Below are 25,607 nucleotides of genomic sequence, written 5' to 3' on the forward strand. Positions count from 1 at the left end.
TGGAATTTTTCACAGATAGAAAAAAAAAAAATCCTAAAATTCATGTGAAAACACAAAAGATCCCAAAGAGCCAGTGCAATCTAGTGAAAAAAGAACAATGCTGGAGGCATCACACTTCCTAATTTCAAACTGTTTTACAAAACTAGTAATTGAAACAGTATGGTATTAGTGTTAAAAACAGACATGTAGTTCAATGAAACAGAATAGATAGCTCAGAAGTATATATGCAAACTTGGTTGATTTTTGACAAAGTCACCAAGAATACACAAGAAACGATAGTCTCTTCAATAAATGGTGTTTAACATGGATTAAAGATTTAAGCATAAGACCTGAAATTGTAAAACTGCTAGGAGAAAATAAAGAGGGTCATCTCCTTCATGTTGGATTTGGCAATGATTTTTTGGATTTGATACCAAAAAACTAAAAACTTCTGCACGACAAAGGAAACCACCAGCAAAACAAAAGGGCAACCTATGGAATGGGAGAAAATATTTGCAAACCATATATCTGATAAGGGGTTAGTATCTAAAATAAAAAAGGAACTCATACAACTCAATAGCAAAAAATCCAAATAACTCACTTAAAGTGGAAAGGACCTGAATAGACATTTTTCTAAAGAAGATAAGTAAGTGACCAAGAGGGATATGAAAAAATGCTCAGCTTCAGTAATCATCAGAGAACGACAGTTTAAAACCACAATGAGATATCACCTCACACCTGTTAGGATGACTATTAAAAAGACAAAAGATAAATGCTGGCAAGGATGAAAAAAAGGAAACTTGTGCACTGTTAGTGGGAATATAAACTGGTAACAGCCACTGTAGAAAACAGTATGGAGGTTACTGAAAAAAATTAAAAATAGAACACCTTATTATCCAGCAATTTTTGATATCTATTTCAAAGAGATATCTATAGATATGTATATGTATACATATATATATACATATTTGTATATATATTATTCAGGCTTTTTTAAAAAAAAAGAAATCCTGCCATTTGCAACAACATGGATGGACATGGAGGATGTTAGGCTAAGTGAAGTAAGGCAGATGCAGAAAGACAAATACTGCATGATCTCGCTTATATGTGGAATCTAAAAATGTCAGACTCAAACAGAAGAGTGATCATTACCAGAGGCAGGGGAGTAGGATAGGGGACGATGCTGGCTAAGGGTGCAAAATTTTAGTTAATGCAGGATAAATAAGTTCTGCAGACCTAGTGTGCAACAGTATAACTGTAGTTAATAATGTGTACTTCAGAGTTGCTAAGAGGGGAGATCTTAAGTGTTCTCACCACACACAGAAAAGGTAGCTACAAAGTGATGAATATTAATTTGTTGGATTATGATGAATATTTTATAATATATATCAAATTATCAAGTTGTATACTTTAAATAAATATATATAATTCTTAATTGTCAGCTATGCCTCAGTAAAGTTGGAAAATGAATATTTCTTTTGTTATATTTCTCAGACCCTTTGCCTTTCACATATAAATGTATATTAGACCTGTATATAAGCATAGGTATGTATGCTGATGCACTCCTATTCTCTTGTACCTAAGAAGAAAATCATGCTACTTAGATTATATACTCTTTATATGTAAACATTTATCTTTATTTTTATGCAGATTGAATATGATTAAAATGTTTTCTTAAAGGAAATTTCTCTACATTTCTAATATTTTTTTTCTTTATATTGTTCCAGTGGTGCTGCTTGATTCATTAGACTCTGTGGCAGAAGTCAACTTTGATGAACAGGATAGAGCAACAACTAAGTCAAAGGCCCTGCCAGAAATGACTGATAATGAAATGACAACAGGTAAAAATGTTTGAAAAACTCACTGTTTTCTGAATATGTAATATTTTATGACTGACTTCATTTATATATGATATATAATAATATGTATAATAACTATGTTGGCAATAAAATCTTAAATCTCACATTTCTACCGTATTTAACAACTTAACCTGAACTTGCTAATGGTGACAATGCTTGTTAACCAAGTAAAGTGTGTTTTTAAATAAATACTTATTAATAAATGAATGAATACTATTGATAAAAAGTACAGCACTGTAGGTGAATATTAACTAATTTTTGTACCCCTCCCAAGTATTCAGTTAAATTTGCCAGATGTAGGAAAGATGAAACTTTGGTCTTGTGCTTTTCCATAGTTCCCTTCATGCAATAAAAACCTGAATCACATCCCAAAATTTTGAAATGCGTAGGCCATCTCGACTTTATTAAAAGTTGTAAAGGTCTTTAGGACAATGCCTTTTCAAACATTTTTAAAGTAGTGTAATCCTTATTTCCAATAAAAACTTATGTAGTACTCTCTAGATGAAAATGGTATTTTATTGGCATAAATATAAATGTTTACATTTATAACATTTACTTATAAAGTTAGAGCAATAAATCTTTTGAAATCAGAAGTTATAGATGTTTGTTATATTCTGTCACCATCAGACTTCCAATATGTTTGTATATTTTGTTGTATAATATGAAAGTATTCTTAATTTACCACATAAATAGTTGCAAATGGGAACTTTTTAATCAGTTTGCTTTGCCAGTCTCTGTTAACCTGTTTGGTCAACTAAACCAATCCAAACACTAGGGGGGAAAAAAGCCATAGAATTGATCAGTCACTAACCCAATCCAAGCAATTGATTGAATTTTATTTTTGTTTTTTTACTTTTTTATTGAAATATGATAACCTATAGAAAATCTATTCATGTATCATAATAGTGCAACTTGATGAATTTTCAAATACTGAACACATCTATGTAACCAGGAATCAGATTAAAAAAACATGCCCCAAACTACAAAAAGTCCACTCAGATCTCCTTTTTATAGTCACTGCCATTCTAAGAGTCAACACTATCTTGATTTGTTTAACCCATTTTCTTTTTAAAATATAAACAGAAAAGTCAAAAAAGTACAACAGAATTTTTCCATCAAGACTTGTTACTCATTTATTATTACCCAAGTATTCCGCCATGATGAAACCATGTGCTGAGGGCGTGTTCCTCAGGCTTACTGCTGTTTATTTAAGTACGTGTCACTTATGTGCTGTGATAGTCCATTTTCACAGTTTTCAGTAAGCAGACATGAATTCTTATAAAAGACCAGTGTGGAGCTGCAGTGATTCAGTATAGAAAGTTAATATATGTACAATATGACCAGAGAAACTTTAAGATATGTATGAAAACAGCAAGAGACAAAGATATCACTCTGATGGTCTTCACATTACATGAATGGCACACTTGAATTTTTATTACAGTTTTATGGTTTAAAGCACTATTTAAAATGAAATTTCAAACAAGTATCTGTGGAATCCATAATGTTCTCTGAAACATGATGATTTTGTAAAATACGGTATAAAAACCACTATTGTATTTCAAAAATAAAAACTGTATTTCTAAAAGTAAAACTTCTTTTAAGGTAATCTTTTAAGAAAAACTCAAAAATAAAAACTGTATTTCTAAAAGTAAAACTTCTTTTAAGGTAATCTAAGCAACTATATAAAGCTGTAGTTTTTTGGTGTTATTTCTTAAATGTTCTGGAGGATAGTAGAGAATGAACTTATTGTCATGCAGACTTTGTTCCATATCCCCAGCCTTGCCAGTTATCAGCTGGGTAACACTGGACAATTAATGCTTCTAAGCCCGTTTTCCCTTCTTTAAAATGAAGATTTTGGATGGTCAGCTGCAAATGCCTAGTACATTGTTAAGATTTAATAAGCAGTAGCAACTCTGTAGTTATTATTAGAATTCATATCAATCATTTGTTAATCATACAAGTTATAATAAAGAACCTGAAAACATACAGTGTAAATCTGATCGGCTGTAGGGTATTACATTACCTAATACTTCAGAAATCCACTTGAAATCTTCAAATCAGCATCCGAACTTGGTTTAAGAACTGAAAAGATCAGTGGGGTTTTTTATGTTTCTTTAACTTTGTTTGTTGTTTTGTTTTTTTTTTACCATGTTTCTATTCGGATTAAGAAGGCTTAGTTTAGCCGCTACATTGTGAAAGATCATCTTTTAAAAATATTATTTATGAAATCTGTGCTTTTATATTAAAAAGTTTAGTAACTATAAAAATGAAGTTTTCCTAACACCAGGTCTGATATAGCCTTTCACTTATTTTCATATGTCTCATGAGCAAGTACCACTTTGTGCTGTGGCTACATGACTGGAGCAGGCACAAGGTGACAGTATTGCTCCACAACCAGACCCTTGCTTCTGCAAAATAAGATTTGACATGTCTCATCTTTCTTCAGTGGGAAAATATAGGGAGCTTTTGACTTGTGTTAATATATAAAGTAACTACATAGAGTACCCTCTTTTTAATGTAAAAGGCAGAGAAGTCAGGCCTTTACTTTTCTCTTCGTAAAATGCATGAAAAAAAGTTAACTTATATGACTCTGGAGTTATTTTAAAATCACTTGGGTTAATGACTCAAGTTAGGAGAAAAATATCTTTCCTCTGCTTTGTTTTCTGAGCAGCCCGTAATACCTTCTATCCTCCATTTCTCATCTCTAGCTTTTAGGCTGTTTGTTTTTCTGCATGTTTGCTCTGCTGTTGCTTTAAAGCCTGGAACCTCTTGTTTCTGATACTCAACACCTGATAAATTAAGCATGAGCATTCAGTACTGCTCTGCTACTTAACCTTGGGGTTATTTCTTTTGTACATACTCAGCAGATACCTAAATATTCTGATATTTCTGTAGAGAAGGGAAGAAACACCTGTGCCTTTTTCCTTTGTTTATAAAGATTAATTCTCTCCCCCAGTCATGCTACTCTGAATTCTGACTGATGGTTTAGGGCAAGAGTCAGGCTTACCATTACAGGCAAGATATTTTTTCTCAAGTGATTTTGGAAAGTCCCTGCCACTTAACTGTTAATGATTGCTCTAACAGTATCCCCCACTTTTTATTTTTAATTTAATCAAGCTCCTTTATTTATTGAACATGCTCCAAATAGTAGTGGTGACCTGAAGCATTAGATAGGAAGATATCCCATTGTAAGACATTCTTATACAATTCTATATGTGTGATTTTGTTGCCTCTTGCATTCAGAGTTAAAAAATAGCCCCTTAGAGTTATATAGTATACAACTTACAGTTTATATAGAGGAAGATGGGGTTGTATATCCTGTTTTATTTTTAAGCATTAACTAATCATGAGTATCAAGAGAAAAGGAAACTAGTCACCCTATTTCTCTTCTCTTTTTCCACTTTCCTATGACTCTTATTCTTTTCTCTAATTTTGAAAATTCCACTGTTAGTAATGAAAGTTACAAAATGAATAAGAAAATACTCAAAAATCTTAAATCACTATTGTCGTTAGATTCTTCTAACTCTTTTTTTTCACAATTTATCATTTGGTGGGAGGAGGGAGTTAACAGGGAAGGAAGAGTGAACAGTGGCATCAAATCTTCTGTTTTGGATGACTAGATGAATAAAGTGATGCCATTAGCTAAAATAGGAAATACTGGTTGTAAAACAAGTTTTGTTGGGGAATGTAATAAATTCAATTGGGAGTATATTAGATGTGATTTACTTATAGAAAAAAATGTCTTTATTCAGAAAAAAATTAAGGACAAAAGACAGTTGAGAGTCTTGATCATATGGATAATAGTTGAAGCTAATGGTCTTGATGAAATTAGGCCAAAAAAAAAAAAAATAAATGAATAAATGAGAGGCTTAAAAAAGACAACTAAAGATGGAGCCCTAAGATAAGCCACAAGAGATAGAGAAGTAGCCATTAGACTAGTGGGAAGAACAAGGAGAAGAAGGGATATAGAAGAAACAGTTCCCAGGAAAAGGATAGTGTCAAATGTCTCATAGTGTTGAAGAGAACTAGATGCTTAGATTTGGTCTTTAGGAAATTGGTTTTCATGGTAGCAACTTTAGCAGGATGTTGGAACACATATTGAATTTCAAAGTTAGAGGAGCAAATTTCAGTTGAAGAAATGCAGACTCCAAAATGCTTGGTTGTACAGGGAACCCAAGCGAGAGAGTGGTAGTGGTAAGGGAAATGATTGTGTCAGTTTGAGAAATTTAGGAATAATTTTATCCGATGCGGAGGGGTTAATTAAGGGTAGTAGAAAGGGAGGACAATAGTGGAGTCAGATTTTATAATTAACATGTCAGGACACAGCTCAACTTGCTGAAAAGAGTTTTTGAGCTTGCTGTGATTTTATACTGGTAGGCTTTACCTACATATTGCCTAGTTTTTTATTTAACTCTATCATGTCACCGTTGTCCTCTATCCTAACAGATAGAGAAATGATGTTAGTGTTTTATATTTCTCATATATTTGTGTGATTATACTGGACATTACATTTATTTCAACAGGTGTTTCTTACGGACAAAGCAATAGTGACATTGAAGCTCTCCATCAGGCTTATTGTCATATAGCCCATTCTTTGGGAGATGCAGATGAACAAAGAATTGAGAGGAGTGCCATGGAAAATATCAAGAGCTCAATGAAAGATCATCTTCAAGAAAATGAAGAGTCTTCCAAAAACATCTCTACTACAGAATCTGGTAAAAGTTTATTTGAGACTCTCTTTGAACAGTTTCCACTTTAGTGTAGTTTAGATTCAGTTTGCTGTAGTGATTATTTCTCAATCTCTGAATTTATTTAAAGGATTTGTTCAAATGAAATCTGGAAATTATTGCTTTAACTATATAGTTAGAGCTGAACATGGAATAAAATTTCAATTTCTCCTCCAATATGTCTTGACCAAATTAAGAAATTACATAACCATTTTCATATTTTTAAATCTTTTTCCATGTACATATACTAAAGTTATTTTTTAAAAGAACAGTATTTTAGGGTCAACTAAATACATATTTAGCAGATAAGTGTGTGTGTGTAGATGTACCCATACACATATATTTGAGAAATATATATATATCTGTACATCAAATAAACATATGTATCAATATGGAAGTTGTCATAGTATAAGCAAGTCTACAGTGGGAAATTAGCTTTATTGCATACATCATTTTGTTAACTGTCAATCAGAGAAAATGAAATTTTAGTGGTATTAGACATTAAATTAAGTAATTTACATAACATTTTTTATTGCTATTTAAACTTTTTTCCCCTCTTAGATCTGCCCACAGTAGAGGAGTTGATGAAACCTATCAGAATAGATTCCTTTGGGATCAGTGGTGGTTTGGACTTAAAGCCTGTCAGGTATGAGTTTTGGAATGGATTATACAGGTTGTTTCTTTGTTGTTTTGTCACTGAAAACTTATAGGATCAGTTGTTCTACATAATCATTCCTATTGAATGATTAATCTATAACTTGTATGCGTCTACCTGTGAGTCACTGCTCTCTTCTTTTTGTATTATTTCTTTCTTAATTAATTCATTAGAATTCTTCTAGTGCTAAAAAAATAAAAAAACCAGATGCTACTAAGAAAGTTACTGACATTAAGTAGTCTTAAAGCTTGTCACCACTTATAATTTCTTCAGCTTTAAATAGCTCAAGGATAGTTGCTTCGAACAAAGAGGAGGAACATGAATTTTATTCTGTATATGAGTCATGGATTTGCTTCTTTATAAGCCAGTTAGTTTTGCAGTTAGTCATAGACTGGCCATTATCCCCAGAGTGAGTGCTTTGGGCACAAGAGAAACAGGCTTCAAGAAAATACTCCAGCTCCTGTACTTTTTTAGTGGAAGCTTCTGGGATACCTCACTGTCATTCTCCAATACACAGAGTAGCAATCACAATAACTTTGTCTTAAGACAACTTTACATTTGTAGCACTTAGAGTATCACATCCATTATCCCATGTGATTTTCATACAAGTAAAACAGACATCTTTAATCCCCATCATTCAGGTGATGAAATTGCAATAAATTCAATTTAGTGGTGGAGCTTTCACAAGAACCAAATTATGATGGTGGTGATAACAACTAGCATTTTTATCACGTGCTTACTGTGGGCCAACTACTATGCAAAGTTCTTTACACGACTTTATTTAGTCTTACAGCAACTCCATGAAATATATTCCATTATTATCCTCATTTTGTAGATAAGAAAACTGAGTCTTAAAGAGGTTAAATAAATTGCCCAAGGTCATATGACTATGACTAGGGAACACAGGAAGTCCATATACTTAACCACTTACCTTGTGAGATCTTTGATGTCCCTGAAATATTTCTGTGAAAAGCCTATCATTTATTTATGTACTATTCATTCGCTCATTTATGTTTTCAATAGGCACATTTTGAGCCCCTTGTACTATATCTTCATCATGTAAATCCACTTACAGCGATTTCTTGGCCTTGTTTCTACATTTGTACTAGTTAAGCAAAAATGATGCAGTGAAGCTTACACTAAAACCCATCTACTTGAATGCTAAGTCTAAGATTCTTCCACTGATCTGCAGTGCTAGTTATTATTTTTAAAGGGCAGATTGTGCTCACCCACCATTGCTGTTTGGGCATATGTTAGTGTTCCTGAAGAGATTTTCTACATGTTGTGTCTTTGTTAATATAGGTGGAACCATTTTAGTAATGTGAATTCTAAAACATAGATTATTACATTTATGTTTAAAAGCTGAAAACAGGTGTGTTACATAAAAGACATAATAGTAATTATAGAAATGTCAGTAATATAAACTTTAGTATACGTATCCAAAAATTCTGTAGTAAACTAATTGTAGGGTAAATAATCCTAGCTGCTATAACACATAATCATTGAAATTTTCATAGCTCAACATCATCAAAAATTTCTTGCTCACATCGTAATCTCATGTGTGTCAGTGGGGTTAGGGTGGGACTCTACATAGTTAATTTAGGGACTTGGGCTTCTGTCATGAGCACGTGGTTTTAAAGTTGTCATGCCCTCATTCAAGCAGTCAGTAGGAAAGAAAAAGGATGAGTTAGCATATTTTAACTGCCTTAACACAAAAGTATTACATCACTTCAGCTCACATTCTATTGGTAAGAGCCAGCACATCTAGCTAACAAAATTCCAAGAGAACTGAGAAATACAGTTTGCTTGTGTGCCCAAAAAGAAAAATGAGTTTGGTAGGCATATAGGCAGTCTCAATCAGAGTATACCCTTCTAATAGCCAAATTTCCATTTTATTCATCTTTACACATGGACCCACTCACCTCCTCCCTAAAGCAAAGAGCCCAAAGTCCCATTCAGGACTGTATCCATCTGTAAGATGAGAATTTCCAGGTGAAGTGCAGTGCTCTCCATCGGGTTCGAATGTGGCTCCTCATTGTCTACTAATCAATGAATTAAAAAGGCAACTTATATACTGCCTCACCCCCACCTAATGTATAATGGTAGAACTGCAACAGATATTCCCATTCAGAGAGGAAAAATAGAAGGAAAATATGGTAATGCTACTTGAAATCCACTGGAGGACCTTTTAAAGATCCCCCACTTTGCAAATGGGGATTTTTCTTAATAGGCCATCATATTGCTCTTGAAGAGGAACTACTTTATAAATATGTTGTTCCATATAGCTCCTAGTTCCACTCCTTAGAGAATTTGCCTTGTATTTTTTTTTTTTACCCTTGACCACAACCGAAGTGGGTTTTGAAGGGAAAATATACCCATCTTGGAGGAGGCACTCATTTTATTTTAATACTCCCAGTCACTGGCTTTTTTTGTTGTTTAAATAAGGTCGTGGTTTCTTTGCCTTTACAGTTCCTTTAGAAATGTTAGGATTCTGATCTTTTTGGTTCCAGTCAGTCCCATGTGTCAGTCCCGTGTACTAGACAAAGGTTTTAAATCTGCTTTGTGTCTTTGCTTCCTTGTCCCTCTGTTTGTTTGTTTGTTTTTCTCTTGAATTAATCGAAGCTATCTGGATATTATTGGGAACAATAATCTTAAGTGTGAAGATGACACCTTTAATATGATCTTTGCCAAGGAACTGAGTCTGAGTCAGTCTTTTCAACTGAGAAGTTTCATGAAATCTTGTTTTCTCATAGCATTTTTCAGTGCCAGATCTTACTGTTTGAGTCCAGACACAGAGAGTAAAAGAAGAGGCCCTGAGTTTCTAGACTCTCTCTGTTCCCTTTGATTTCTTCTTACAAACTGGCTCACCCTAACTTGATCTCATCTCTTTCTTATAATATCTTGTTCAAGTAGCCAGAAGTAGCTAGCACTTAAAACCTTCCTGTTTTCTCTGGCCGTTTCTCTTAGTACCCTAGACTCAGTAGGTATGTTGTCTGCCTTATAAACTATTGTATGTAATAGTTTAGCAAATGTTTTGCTACTGTAAAACATGGGTTGCCACTTCTCCAGCCTTTAGTATCAGTTTCCTTTCGACCCAAAACCCCACCACTAAGCTTATGACACATATTTTAGTTCTTGTTACCATAGCACTCACATTCTAAAGGCAGGAACTAGTAAATGATCCTATCTTGATGCATGGTAGCAAGGAAATGTGGTTTAGCTCATGCAAAGCAAAAAGTAGGAAGCAGTTTTGGTGAATATCTAGCCAGGTTCTGCAACCGTGCGGAATGAAAGAACTGTTATACTTTCTGGTCATTCTATCTATTTTTAAAAGCTTCTAATAGTTACTGAGAAGCCAATCTACCTTACATGAAAGTAGTAGCCTCTTAAATTTTCCTTTAATCTTATTTTATCATTACAAAATTAAAAGACTTAATTGACCATGATTAAATAATTTGAAAATAACAATATCTATATTCTTGGAGCCCTCATAATATGCTGATGTTTAACCACATTTAGAACTTTTCTTTAAGGAAAATTTTCCATATTTTTCAAATCTACTGGCATGAAATGTTATATTGCATTTAAGTGTTATAAACCACAGAAACTTTATTTCTAAATCCTCATGATTTTTGTTTTACTTTGAAATTTTTCCTATACTGTAATGAAATTTATGCTTTTTAACATTTGTAATCTTTGCCTCATTGGCATAAATTATGATTACTTCATTAGTTTCTTCCAAAATGTATACCATTTTCTGCTTCAAATTCATGTTGACTTTAAAAGATATATTAGAAAAAGTTCATTTAGAAATTTATATTTTATTTTTTCTTATACAGAAGCAATCTTAGTCTTGTTTGGTTTGGCTTTTCTTTGATGTGTAGGTCTTAGAGTCATTCACTCAATCCCTTATACTGCATTAAAATTATTATCTGAAATTCAAAGTAATTACATGATACTATATGAGTATACCCTTAACCAGGATTGTAAATATTGTATTTAACATTAATGACTTTATTTGAATAGTTACAAATACTAAATATATGTATGAATATATATGTTAATAAAACTGATATTCATAGAGTCATTTAGGGTTTATTCTCTGTCCTGTTTTGTTTTACTTGTTTTATAGCTATAAGAAACTGGCTGTTAGTGAAGAAACTGAAATTGTAAGCCCTTTACCCCTTAAGATGAAGCCAAATGTTATGTCTCAAGAGCCACAAAATGTGAACCAATTTTTCGACAAAAATGAAGAGAATGTAGTTTTACAAAAGACAACAAATGAAGATACAGATAATAGCTGTGCAAGAGTAAACACTACTGAAGAACATATAGATAAAATGTACCTTGATATTTTGAGGAAAAAACTATCTGTTGGTCCTTCAGTATTACCTCGTGATGACAAAATAAATAAAGTAAGTGTTTATAATCCAGATTGATTTGACATATTGATAAAGTTATATAAGTACTATTAATTAACAAATATATCCTTTTTTTTTTAGTACGTACTGCTTAGTATAGTAGGATTGATTATATATTAATCTCCAGATAGATCCTGGATATATGTGAAGAATATATATTTATTGCTATGACCTGCAGTTCCCAAATTAAAAAATACTTCTATAGCATTAACTTTTTTTTAGAAGCTGTCTTTTACATTAAAACAATTTTAGGGGGTAAACATAGTCCACAATTTGAGTAGCATATGAAGTAAAGTTTATTCTTCATTCTGGTGCTTTTTTTTCATTGTAATAGTAGTCTGTGTTCTGCAAAAGTAGGTTAAGTTGACATTTTATATAAATGCTATTAGCAACTATTGAGAAACTTATGTTTCACTATTCCATTTCCCTCTGTTCTTGATCTATTCTGATTTATAGTTTCATGTTCCCAATATTTTTATTTTACAGTTTTGAGTTGTGTGTTTACCATAAACCATCTGAAATTCTTTGTGAAGTTGGGCAGGATATTAAAATTTTTTATCTTGAGAAATCTAGAGGAAAAAGATTTTATGTCATTTCAAAATATGTCCTTCCCATGCTATACTCATGTTCATTCTAGTAATTACACATACAGCTTTCTGGCAAGCTTATTTTATTGTTTTATTCCTGGCTTTGAAGATGTTCTTCAAAATAGTAAAATTCCAATGAATTAGACTTAAAGAATTTTAATGTAGTGGTTTGCTTTTTACAGTCTATGTTATTTAGTAATCACTATGGTTTGCCATCTGTTAAATTTCCATTTATAACTGTAGTTGAAATTCATTTCAATTCTAAACAGTTTGTTCTTGTTGTACACAGTCTTTTAGATCTCAGCTTAGTTCTGGAGAAGAAGCGGGTGTAATTGGTAAACAGGTACCATATAAGAAGGCCAGAAGTGCACCTCCTTTACTTAAAAGAAAACCCCAGAGTGGATTATATGCATCAGTTAGGAGCTCAGGCTATGGAAAACCCAGTTCACCATTTAAGACATTTTCTACTCTCGAAAAGAAAACTTCGAAGGACATTATGAAAAGCAAAAACTTGCGGTCCATTCCCACCTCAAATCAAGCTAAGAAAAAAGGTAATCATAATCTTTTCATAATAGAATTCTGTATATATACAATTGACCTTTGAACAATGTAGGTTTGGATTTTATGGGTCCACTTATATGTGGATTTTTTTTTTTCAATAAATAACGTAAGTATATTTCCTTATGATTTTCTTAACATTTTCTCCTTTCTAGCTTACCTTATTGTAATGTACAGTATATAATACATGTCACATACAAAATATATTTAATTGACTGTGTTATCAGTAAGACTTCTGGTCAACAATAATAGGCTATTAAGTTTTCGGAACGTCAAGTTATACATGGATTTTTGACAGCGTAGATGGGTTGATTTCCCTAACCCATGCATTTTTCAAGAGTCACCTGTAGTGTATTATTTTGCTTTCTTTGTTTTCTATTTTCCCTGTTTCCTTTTCTCCTATGAACTTTCTTTATTGATAGAAAAGAATTAACCTTAAGGTATACATTCCATTTCTGAGTGATTCAATTTACATGAGGTTTTTCGTCATTAGTTCTAGCTTTTCCTGAATGAGACCCGGAAAATACAGGAAGTGAATATAAGGTAGGAGAGTCAAACTCTCCCTCATCTGGTTGGCTCTGTAAACAAAATGTTTACCAGAGAAAAGCTGTATATTCAGAATGCAAATGGCAACCTACAAATAAAGGTTGACAGAGAGATTAGGTATTAGTGCAGTATAGTCTTGGAGAGGCAGGATGTTTTATTTATCAAATAATGCATATTTTTATACATCACAGTAACTCTGTTATTTCCTAACGTAGTCATTTATATTGACAGTAGGAAAGGGTAATTTTCAAAGTAGAGCCCATGAAGCTATTAAAAGAAATAGAAGTGTTCAGGTCAAACAAACATTTCTGCTACTTTTAGACTCCAGTAGGGAAAGGAGAGCCATAATAGAGCCAGAAACATTTTGTCCTTTTCTTTGTGATTAAATTGAATAGGTGACCAATTTCATCATTGGTATATGGTCATAGTTGTAAGAGAAGAACTAGCCTCATTGGAAAATTCATTTCTAGCTTGCAATGTCTTCCCTTTCCTTTCCCTGTTTTTGTCAATTCCAGGACCACTTTGACTATACAGGAATACCTCATTTTATTGCATGCTGCTTTGTTGCACTCCACAGGTGTTATGTTTTTTTAGAAATGGAAGACAGGGCCTTCCACTAGCTAAAAGATCATGACTCACTTTATTGTAATACTTGCTTTATTATGGTAAATGGTCTGGAACGAAACCCACAATATCTTCAAGGAATACCTGTATTGAAAATTCTTTAGACATTAAAGACTCTCCTTCTGTCTCTATGCATATGTTTTCACTTTAGCAACCTATGCATATAAGATGAAAAGGTTAGGGCTGATCTATGTCAGAGTAAAGGAGAATAACATGGATTGGTTATTCTGGAGAGACAGTAATATGATTCTGTTGGATTAATACAAGCATCCTTTTCTCCTGTTCTTAACCTAGGGACCTCTAATTAGCCCCTTTCCCTAAAAAGTCTTTTATGTTCTCTTATTTTCTTTTCTGTGGAACATTTGCTTGTGATGTTGTTGTATACTCAGTTATTGATAACCACTCATTGGATCTAGTGCTTACTGTTAGGAAAAAAACACTTGGAACATTCCTCAAATTTTAGAATCGAGGAATGTGAAAATTTTTCATTGATGATTTAGGAGTATTCATTTTGTACTTTTGGGAGCAAGGAAATGAAATTTTGTTTTTAATATTTATTATATTTAATTTAGATAAATTAACCCCCAACAATTTTTAAGTTTACTTTATCCAAATTAATTCATTTAACAAATATTTTTTGAGCACCTACCTTGGTGCAGGCGCCAGTAGAGGCCCCTTTACATACATCAGTTAACAAAATAGACAAGGAAACCTTCCCTCTCCATTTTGCGAAACTCTTCATCTATTGAGAAGACAGACATTCAGTAATAAGCATAATAAATAAGTAAACGTTATATGCTAAGGAAAAATAAAAAGTAGAGCAAGAGTTTGAGTGTTGGAGTGCAGAAGGTCACAATTTTACTTAGGCGTCCTTAAGAAAGGGCTGTTTGAACAAAGACTTGTAGGATGTAAGGAACTTGGCTGTGTGGATATTTAGGGGTAGCATATTCGAGAAAGCTAAAACAGCCAGTGCAAAAGTCCTATAGTGGGGAAGAATGCCTGGCATGTTCAAGGAACAGTATAGAAGCCCCACATAGCTAGGGGCAAAGTGAGCAAAGAGGGTAGTAGACGAGATCAGAGATCTGAATGGGCAAGCGTATATAGATTTTTCTAGGGCATTTTAAAGATTTGGGCATTTTAAAGACTTAGGCTTTTAGTCTACATGAAAAGATGAGCCCCTGAAAAGTTTTGACCATGGGAGTGACCTCATCTCAATTACCCTTTAGATGAATTTCTCTGGCAGCTGTGTTATAGACCATATACACATAAAAATATACACATACCATAGAGAGCAAAGGAAGAAGCACAGGGACCAGGTAGAAGGTGATTTTAGGAATCCAGGCTAGTAGTAATGGGGCTTGATCCAGGGTGGTGGCAGTGGAGGTGATGAGAAGTGGCTGGATAAGGATATGTTAAGAAGATAGAACCAAAAATCTAAAAAATTGGGTTGGGGTTAAGAAAGAGCATCATGCCAAAGTTTTTGCCTTAAGAAACGAAAAGTGGAGGTAATAGCCAGCTGGGATGGGGAGGCTAAGGTAGAGCAGATTTCGGGATAGAGAAAAGGTCAAGAATCTTGTTGATCATTTTGAGCTGTCTGTTCTACATGCAAGGGGAGATGACAAGAAAGCAGTTAGATATAAAAGTCTAGAATTCAAGAGAGAGGAATGGATTGTAGATATTATTTGTGAGATATTTAAAAAAACTAATATTTTTAAGCCATGAGACTGATGAAAATTATCAAGAAAGTGAGCATAGCTCGAGAAAAAGGCAAACCAAGGCCTGATCCCTGGGCATGCTAACCGTATGAGGTCAGGGAGAAGAGGGATAACTGCAAAGAAGACAGAGTAAGATCAGAGGAAACCTGAGTATGTGGGATCCAAGTGAATAAAGTGTATAAAAGAGAATTGATCTGCTCTATCAATTGCAGCTAGAAAATAAAGAAAGATGAAGACTGACAACTGACCTTTGGGTTTAGCAAGAAGGAGGTCATCAGTAAATTGGGCAAGCCATTTCTGTCGATATGTGCCTGTAAAGGCAAACTGAGTGGAAATAGAAGGAATAGAAGAGTAGACTTGGATAGTTCAAGTTATAGACTACTGTGGAAGAAAGAGTGTAAAATATGGGAAAAAATGGGCAGGAGCTGGTATGCAAATGGAATCAAGAGAAACCTTTAGTTTTGCTTTGCTTTATTTTTAATAGAAATAATAGTGTGAGTTTTATGTTTATCCTTTTTGGAAAGATTCAGTAGACAGGAAAAAAATCATGATGGAGAGTGGGGAAAAGTCGCTAGAGCCATGTCTTTGAGTAGAGGATCTAGTATACATTGGAAGGGTTGGCTTTAGGTTGGGGGAGAATGTGGGTGCAGATACTGGTAGGTGGATAGAAGTGGTGAGAGGGTGGATGATTTCTTCTGATTGCTTCCATTTTCTTTGAGAAATAAAACGCAATGTCATTAGCTGGCAGTGAAGATGGGGGCAGGGATGTTGGAGAAGATGTGAAATAGTTATCCTAGAGAATTAGAATGTGAGCAGCAGAAAGTGTACTTGAAGTTAATGATCATGAATTTAAATTGAGACCAGGCAGTGTGTGTGTGTGTGTGTGTGTGTGTGTGTGTGTTTCTCTGTGTGTGTATACACACTTGTGTGTGCATGTCCAGCCACATTTCACTGCATGATTACAGGTATTGGGTAGTTGTATAGCTGAATTTACCAAGGAGAGTGTTTTTTGCCAAGTGAGTACAATGAACTGAGAGAGGATCAAGAAGGTAACTAACAAAGTGTATGGAAGTTAAGCTGAATAATAAAGAAAGGAAGGACATCAAGGGGTGTGATACAGTTTGAAATAGGTAGGATCAACATACTGGACCCCAGTGGGGCAGAAAGTAAGAGATGGGATTAATAGAGAGTAAATGCCTAAGACCGAGATTGAGGAATGATTGCATTACTAATAATAGAAAAAGATCTGGAGTATACCTAGTGGGAGTGAATAGCTGAGGTGGAGAGAAATATAGAGAACCAAAACCCTGGGGTTTGAAAGGATTACCTATGATTATATGGAAATTACTAAGAATGAAGACAGAAGTAATGTCACCGTAGATGGAAAAGAAATGAGGGGCGATGCAGATGTTGACAGATGAAGGCAACAATATTTTTATGAGTATTTTTTCCTGTTTCAAAATTGTATAGTATTTATGACTACCAAATAAAAATAAAATGCATTACTAAAATTTACATTAAAGTACCACGATAAACTATGGCTGTCTATTTTTATACTGAGCTCCTTTTTTCCATTAGACTATTAAGTATGATTTTTTAATCTCTTTTTATTGAGAATTCGCCCATAGCAATTTTAGTTTTATTCAGAACTGTAATTTCTTTGAGATGGTTGTTACTTGTCAACAGGCTTAGTTCTCTGAGAAGCAGACTCTGAGATGGAGATTTGTGTACAGAATAGAGAATGCACCTGGGATCAACATTGGTTAAGATGAAAAAATAAAAGGTTTCTCTTTTTCATGTAACAAAGAAGCCAGGGATAGGCATTTCAGAACTGGTGCAACTCTGCAAGGAACCAGATTGCTTCTTTGTTTCTGCAAAATCCTTAATCTTTGACTTTTGTCTTTGTTGTCATAAGATGATCACTCAACTTCCAAGCCCTGTCATGAGGAAAGGTGAAAGTTAATACAAGTTAAATCGTCAGCTTCTTAATAAGGAAAGTAGTTATTTTCCTGGAATCCCCATGTAGGAAAATTTTGCTTTCAACTTATTGGCCAGAACTTCTATTGTGTGGCCATCTCCAGTTGCATGGAGTCCAAGGAGATGATTGTTTTTAACTGGGCACATTGTGCCAGGGGCAAAATTAGGTTTCTGTTAATAGGGAAGAAGAAGAGATTGGCAGCTAGCAGTACCTCCTGTATGGTTGTTTACCTTTTCATTCTGTATTAATTTTCTGTAGCTCTTAACTCTTTATGTTTTTATTTTTGAAGTAATTTTATTGTCATGAAAGGAATAGTTGCTCATTATTAAAATTCAAAAATACAAAAAAATAAAAAAGAAGAAAGCAATAATTTAGCCAGAAACAACTGATGTCATAGTGGGTGAACATCATTTCGTGCTTCTCAGTATGTATGTAGTTATACAGATAGAAGGAATCACAGATGAGTAGATGGAAGACGAGAGAAGCAGACATATGGATGAATGACAGAACATAATGGGATCACAATTTACAAGTTCTTTTTAAATATTAGATTTAGTTTTACTTAAATCTGTAAGAAGAAAAAGAAACTTTTTCCTATAAAATATTATATCCCAAAAGATCCTTTTAAGAAAATAGATTATGAAAACTCCTTAAAGGTTGTCAAATACGTGTTGTCGTTTTCAACAGCATTTTTCAATTTTATACATTTTCAGTTTTCACTATGAAATATAAAGATAGTAAAACTCTTACACCTACCACTCACATGCCTCTTACCCATTTTTGTTGGTTTAAATTTTTACTTGTCCGAGAAACATTTATTCTCTCCCGCAACTATAATTTCCCTCAGCTTTTGAATTTAGATCTTGGTTCTGATTATTAAAAGATTGAATGCTTTTCACTAGTCCCTTATCCATAGCTTCTCCATTCTGAAATTACTTTGATAATTTCAGCTTTTGAATTTAGATCTTGGTTCTGATTATTAAAAGATTGAATGCTTTTTACTAGTCCCTTATCCATAGCTTCTCCATTCTGAAATTACTTTGATTAGTTTCTTATTTGACTGAATTTTCTTAATCCATTGTTTCTTTAAGAAGGGTTCTGAAGTCTACAGTGTTTTCATATTTGAATTTTATATCCAAGCATATTTTATTTCCCATGAAAAGGGAAAAAACACTGTCCATATACCATTATTGAAAATAATTACTTAGCTGTATCAAAATTAAGAACTCAAGAAGGGAGAATTCTGGTATAAAAGCAATGACTGACTACAGCTTGAACAAGAATCACCCGCCACTCTTGGCTGCTGGGTCCTAGAGAGAATCACAGTGCCCGCAGATCACGTGCCGTTCATTGGCCGAATTAATGGACCTCCAGTGATTTGGAAGGACTCATGCCTGCTTTTTCAGTGATGCAGTTTCTTAGTGAATGCTTTAAGGATTTCTCCAGAAAACCTACATGAAACAGTCCAGTAAACATGATTACTCTATAAGGAAAATTTCTGCATGCCTGAGAAAAAGATTAAAATATTTAAGTGAGGTACTATTGATGATTTGTTTTTTCTTTTGACTTTTCCTATTTTCCAAATCTTTAATAACTATATTTCCTTTCAATGAAAAAGTAAACTTTACATTTAAAAATTAAGCATCTTGATAAATGTTTCCTGAGTGTTCAGCTCAGAATCTGTAGTATTTGAATATGGGCCTTCAGATCTCTTCTAGTTATTTCCCTTAAACATTTTTTATATTTAACTGAATAATTCGTTGACCTTAGAATTATTTCTACTCTTTGGGGTTTACAAGGTACCTTAAAAGCTGAAAGTTTGACCATGATATACAGAAGTTACATTATTTTCTAATTTAATATGTATTTTCGGGGTATTAGAACAGTATTCTAATTTTATCTTTTTAAATCAGATTTAAACTAGCTGTTATAAAATTTTCACACCATTTATATATTATTCCATTGATATATACTGTCTTGATATACACTACTTAAAAAGTCTGCTTTAAAGGCACACAGTCTCAAACTAAAATGCTTCATAATGTCATCAATTGCTTTTTGATTCATCATTTAGATATTCTTAATTGTTATTGCTGTGAACTTTTAAAAGAATAATTTAAAAGTAATAAAGCCTAAAATTATCTCAGTCTACATTCTCACATTTATTTAGCTGCATTTGACATGAATCTTAGGTTAATTAGCATTCTGTGTCTAACTGAGTAGTGTGTTGATTATGGGATTATGGGCGACAGTTCTGAGTTCAGTGAAACAGCTGTATTATAGTGTAATACATCAGTCTATTTTGAGATCATTTACGTTATTGTTTCTGTTGTAGTCATACTTTTTGTTCCATAATCGCTAAATAGACATTTGATTTTGTTTACATTTGTGTTATTTTTATCTACTGTTTACAATACTTAGATATCTTATCTGAAACAAAACTCATCAAGCCTGCAGCAGTGGGTAAATCAGCTCCCAAAAGTGAAAGTAGCCTGGCTACTCCTAAGAAGTCTGAAGACTCTACAGAAACTGATTCTTGTGTTCAGTTACAGAATGTAGGTATTGCATTTCAAACTAATATTCATAATGTTTTTCTGATCTGAAATTAAATTAAAGCTAAATTGTAAATAATGAAATAAATGATATTTCTTTTGCTTCAAGGATGAGATTCTAATCATTCTTATTGAATACTTAGTGATTTTTTTTTAATTTAGCTTTATTTATTAACTTTGTCATTTTAATTCTTTGTGTTTGCTTTTTTAACCACCTCAGTTTGAATCTTATTTGTGAATCTGTAATGAAGTAATACTTTTCCTTAAAAGGATTCCTTAGGATGCTGTGGCGGGAATACAGAGACAGAATTAATTATGTTTAAAAGAGTTCAGGAAGCAGAGGAAAAATGGAGGGGTGCACAAGCCCTAATTGAGCAAATTAAAGTCATATTCTCAGAAAAAGAGAGAGAGCTGGAAAATAAGATGGAAGAACTAAAGAGACAACAGGAAAAGGAACTCTTCAAACTGAATCAAGACAATTATATTCTTCAAACCAAGGTACTAGACACATTGTTCCATTTTTCCTTTTATTATTTAAAAACTTCTACTTCCTGCTAAATGCATTGTCATCCATTGTTCCTGGAGCTGTTTGGCTTGATATATTTGCTATATAAAACAAGAGCATGGTTCCTGAGAGTGCCTCCTTTCAGAAGAGCCTAAATCCAACTCCCTGGGGGGAAAAAATTGAAATTTCAATTGGCTCATTTTGATAGTTTTCTTCTGTTAGCAGTCCTTTTTGAAACAAATCCCTTAGTTCACTATGACCTTCAAAAGAAGACAATTCAGAAAGAACTGTTATAGAAGGTCTAGATTCAGAGAATGACATTATGTAGCATTTCTGAGTTATTTCCATCCTCAGAACCATCAGCACAAAACAACACTAATGATTTAACTGTAGCGGTGTTACATTAATTCCAGTGTGATTACAAGACAGTTTTAGGTCCATGTACCTTGAGTTTTCTCTTATTCTTCCTCACTTCTCACTTCATCATTTCCTTCTCCACATAAAAAAATTTCTGCATTTTCTCAAAGTTAAATAGCTTTGGAGAAACAAACAGAAAACAAAGGTGGTTACATTTTGGAGAAACAACTGATCCTGTCACTGAAGAAAAATTGAAGCAAATCCAAAAAGAAATACAAGAACAAGAGACACTTCTTCAGGGATATCAACAGGTATGGTGACTTTTCATCACATAGGTTTTTTTTTTTTTTTTTTTTTGAGATCCTTTCATCCTCCAGGCACTAGGCCAGACATGGCGAAACCGTATATTATAAGAATCAGGCAGTCAGGCATGTTAAAAATATTATGTGCTCATTTAACGGATAATGGGAATTCTGGCAAATATGAAGAAGTAATACTTTGACTAATCTGCACATTTCTCATGGGCAGAATTAAAGTGGTTAAGAGCATATATTCTGGATTCAGAAAATATAGTTTAAGACTTAGGTCTACAACCAGCTGTGCAGCCTTGAGCAAATCACTTACTTCTCTAAACTAATTTCTTCATCTGTGAAATGGAGATAGTAATAGTACCTATCTCATAAGATGGTTGTGAAATTAAAACAAGACAGTGCAAACCAATCTCTTAGTACCTGGCACATAGTAACTAATCAATGAATGTTGCCTGTTACTACTTTTAATGGCTGTGTTCCTTAGAAACTTTCCTATTTTTCTTTAGTTTCTTGTAATGTTTTTCATTAGATAATATTGGCTAGTTTTGTATTATATTTAAATATATGAATCTGAAATTGAGTGAAAAAAATTGAATTGAGAAAATTTATGTGTCCCACAGAAGGTAGACATTTGTGAAATGTGATGGAATCTAGGTGACGTTGACTTGACAGTCAGCCAGGACACATTTAATGATCTCCAGCATGAGACTTCATCCGCATTTCTTCCCCCACTCTACCCCTACCCCTTGCATTACCTTTTTCTCTTTTGACAACCATAGCCTAAGCATTGAGCCTACCAATAACAAGCATTGTCATTCAGGGCCATCCCAAAGGAAGCATTACCACATTAGAGATTACAGCATTTACAATAAATGAAATGGTACTGATTTTGCAGGACACATTGCCCTTCCAAACCCTTTGTCTACTATTTTAATCATGCCAGCTAGAGCATGGGTTTTAAGGAGGATTTCATAGACCTGTAAGTTTGCCAGCCACCTCTTCCCACAAATATAACACAAAATTTATATATCAGTGTGTTGTATATTTATGTATTTTTCTGGGTTTTATTAATTCTGCAGATATTTAAGCACAGGCCATTTGTCAGGCACTAGGCCAGACATGGTTAAACAGTTCCTAGTTTTCATTAGGTCCTCCAAGGTCCTTGGTATTCATCAGATTCTTAATTTTAAGAAGATTAATAAGCCAGAGCACCTAAGCACAGATTGGTACTTTTTTCATCTGATCGCAGTGTTTGAGTTACTCTTTAGCTCAAGCCTGGTAATGAACTGGGTCTAGTTTATGCTCTGCCTTGTCCTGATCGTTCAGAAACAACCAGTCTCTAATTCCCTGCTCACAGAAATTTCCAGAAACAGCATGGACACCCATTGTGGCTACATTGAATTACCTCACCATGGGAAGCCAGACTAAAAACAAAAAAGAGGGTGCAAATAGTCCCACTGGCCTTTCCATCTGGGAGCACAGAATTGTAATGTGGTTATTCCTGCAGTCACTCACCGTTTACTCCTGTGAAATGCAGTCTCTTATACTGACACTACACTCTTTGGCTTTGGGAATTTTCACAACTTTTTTTTTTGAGTAAGCATTTTGGAAAGTATTGTTTTCAATAATAAGTTTTCTTCCGAGATAAAGAGTTTTAAAAAGATTCAAGAACAAGAAATTTTTAAAACCTTGAAAATGTTTAAAAGATATATATGTTATGAGCATATATACTAATGGAGGTACTACTGGCTTTTAACTAAAATGTAATTTTTTATTTATAAAAAGGAAAATGAAAAATTGTATAATCAAGTGAAAAACCTCCAAGAACAAAACAAGAAAAATGAGGAACGAATGTTTAAGGAAAACCAGAGTTTGTTCAGCGAGTTAGCTTCCTTAAAGTAAGTCCTTTTTAAATTCTTAAAACCAAATATACTTTAGACTGTTTCTAAGCACTTTATTGTTATATTAATCATACATTTAGTTAGAAATGAAAAAATTTATACACTGAGTTACAGTTTTGTAACTTTTATATTTTTAATATTTAATAGATTTTTCTTTTGGTATTATACTGTAGTTTCAGCTATTTGAGTCTAAGACCACTTTCAGAAAATTGAACATACAGCATTCCTCTTGATAGGTCATTAAGCCTGAGAAGCTTATGTAATGCATATTAGTAATAATGCTAAAAAAATACATTATCACTTGCTATCTTAGGTCAGGTTTTGTACATGTAGAGCTAGAGATGGGAATCCTTGTGGAGATGATTTCCTGGAGGATAACTCTCAAGAGAATGGGAGCAAGAGAAAGAAGCAAGATGGGTAAGGTGGGTAGGAGGAGGGAAAGGAAGTGAGAATGTTGTCTCAGCTGGAGACTGGCTTCATTCCACTCTCACCAGGACGCTCAGGAGAACAGATTGCATTACATAGTTGGTCCCCACCTAAGGCAATAGGGGACAGCCTTTTGTGCTCTCAAGCCAGCTAGTCACTGGCCAAGGGGTGCCCCAGGGAGGGGTAGGGGTTTCCTCTGGGGAGTGGCAGGCTTTTGTATCCCAAGCCAGGCTGTCACTGGCTAAAGTATGCCCAGGAAGCAATCCAAGGACATCCTCTAGGCCAGGGAGTAGAAGTTGCTGTTTGGCTGAGTCATTTCTACAGAGAAGGAAAACCTCTTGAGTTGGTGGGCTGATAGAGCACCAGCACCTACTTAGGAATTATATTTCAGATTATAAATTCTTTTGAATGTTTTACATCCAACTTTTAACATTTTAAGTGAAAAAGTTGAACCCAGAGGCATGGGCATGCTAGGGTACTATCTGCTTTTAGGAAATGACTACCAGTTGTGTATCATTTCACATAAACACATAATTACTCAGGACTGCTTTCAGAAGAAGGTCTTTTGGCTATAAATGTCATGAATGCTATGTTCACATATCTCTTCCAATTGTTTTGTTGTTAGGTAACCTGGGATGTAAGAGGCAGGGCTGCTGTTAGCTCATACTGATCTTTCATGAAAAATAGAAAAAGGTACACCTTATAGCTGATAAAGGTAGAAGATACACAGGTTGGGCAAGCGAGGGCACTTTCGTGGAAATTAGAAAAAGAAAGAAAGAAAGAAAACCTGTGCTCCTTTCTCCTGATAAGTGTGACCCAAGGCTAAATGTCATAATCTACACAGTACTAATGGCATGAAAGCATTTACATCTGCTTTCTTCCCAGGTACTTTAATAAAGTATTTCAAAATATCACCTCTTATACTGACCAGCTTTTAAAAGAGAAGATCTATTCCAAGATCCCAAACTGAAACTCTAAATGAACTTTCACAATGAAATAAATGCTTTTTTTAGTATATTAGGGTTAGATGATCATATGTGGATTCTTAAATTCCTTATGTAATGTCTCTGAAAAACAGAAAAGTTGATGTTAGGTACAAATAGTAGACTGTGTTTGGTTTTGTTTGTTATTTTCCATGTCTATGATTGGCAATTTGTGTTTCTCAGAAAGGAATCTAGAATGATGTTAGCAGGGAGTACACAACACCACAGGAAAAGTGCAGCACATCTTTCTGGGACGTTAATTTTTTTTTCTCTGAAAATTAGGAAATATTTTAATAGTTATATTATTTAATTATATGTTAAATAAACCAGTAATCCTAGGGGTTCAGTTCCTTTAGATTAAACATAACCATTTCCCTTAATATGTATTTTCTTTTAAATGGTATTTTAGTCTTTAGATTAAATAACCTTTTTATTTTCAGTGACTCACATAGTTCCAACATCCATTAGAGTTTTTAATTTTTTGTATTGAAAAGAGTTCCTTGTAATTTTATTGAAAAGAATTCCTTTTAATATTTTGTATTGAAAAGAGTTCCTTGTAAAAAAAAATCTTTATTTTCAAAATAAATCAGAGAACAGATGCAAAAAAGTCATTTGCTGTCTCAAGCAGTTGAAGAGCCCACCAGAAACCAGAATTTTACAGATTTGTTAGCAGAATTACGTTTGGCACAGGTAAGTTGTATAAGGATTTTAACTATTAGCAATAGAAAAGATTATTGTAAAAATCTCTATACATGCAAAAAATCTTTTTGTAATTTATGAATAAATAAGATCTGTTTATAAATTTCATAGCACTTAAAAATTAAGAAATATCAAAGAGAAGCGTTTAGCATAGATCTGACTTTAACGTATTGGAAACAATGTAATTCTGATTTTAGATGGCATCCTCTTAATAATCCAACCTC

The 25,607-nt window shown here is 33.6% G+C and overlaps 1 protein-coding gene across 3 annotated transcripts in view; it reads left to right on the forward strand.

Moving 5' to 3' along the window:
- Positions 1-25,607, forward strand: part of CEP162 (centrosomal protein 162) — an 88,344-nt gene that overhangs the window by 17,214 nt on the left and 45,523 nt on the right. For all 3 annotated transcript variants that reach the window (XM_011364876.2, XM_011364877.2, XM_023533413.1), the window contains 10 exons: positions 1,707-1,820; positions 6,362-6,553; positions 7,127-7,211; positions 11,353-11,635; positions 12,518-12,779; positions 20,071-20,204; positions 20,472-20,699; positions 21,234-21,374; positions 23,160-23,272; positions 25,275-25,374. In XM_011364876.2, the coding sequence (XP_011363178.1) occupies positions 1,707-1,820; positions 6,362-6,553; positions 7,127-7,211; positions 11,353-11,635; positions 12,518-12,779; positions 20,071-20,204; positions 20,472-20,699; positions 21,234-21,374; positions 23,160-23,272; positions 25,275-25,374 (1,652 nt within the window). The remainder of the gene's footprint in view (positions 1-1,706; positions 1,821-6,361; positions 6,554-7,126; positions 7,212-11,352; positions 11,636-12,517; positions 12,780-20,070; positions 20,205-20,471; positions 20,700-21,233; positions 21,375-23,159; positions 23,273-25,274; positions 25,375-25,607) is intronic.

Source organism: Pteropus vampyrus, unplaced genomic scaffold (genome assembly GCF_000151845.1).
Source record: "Pteropus vampyrus isolate Shadow unplaced genomic scaffold, Pvam_2.0 Scaffold102, whole genome shotgun sequence".
Lineage (NCBI taxonomy): Eukaryota > Metazoa > Chordata > Mammalia > Chiroptera > Pteropodidae > Pteropus > Pteropus vampyrus.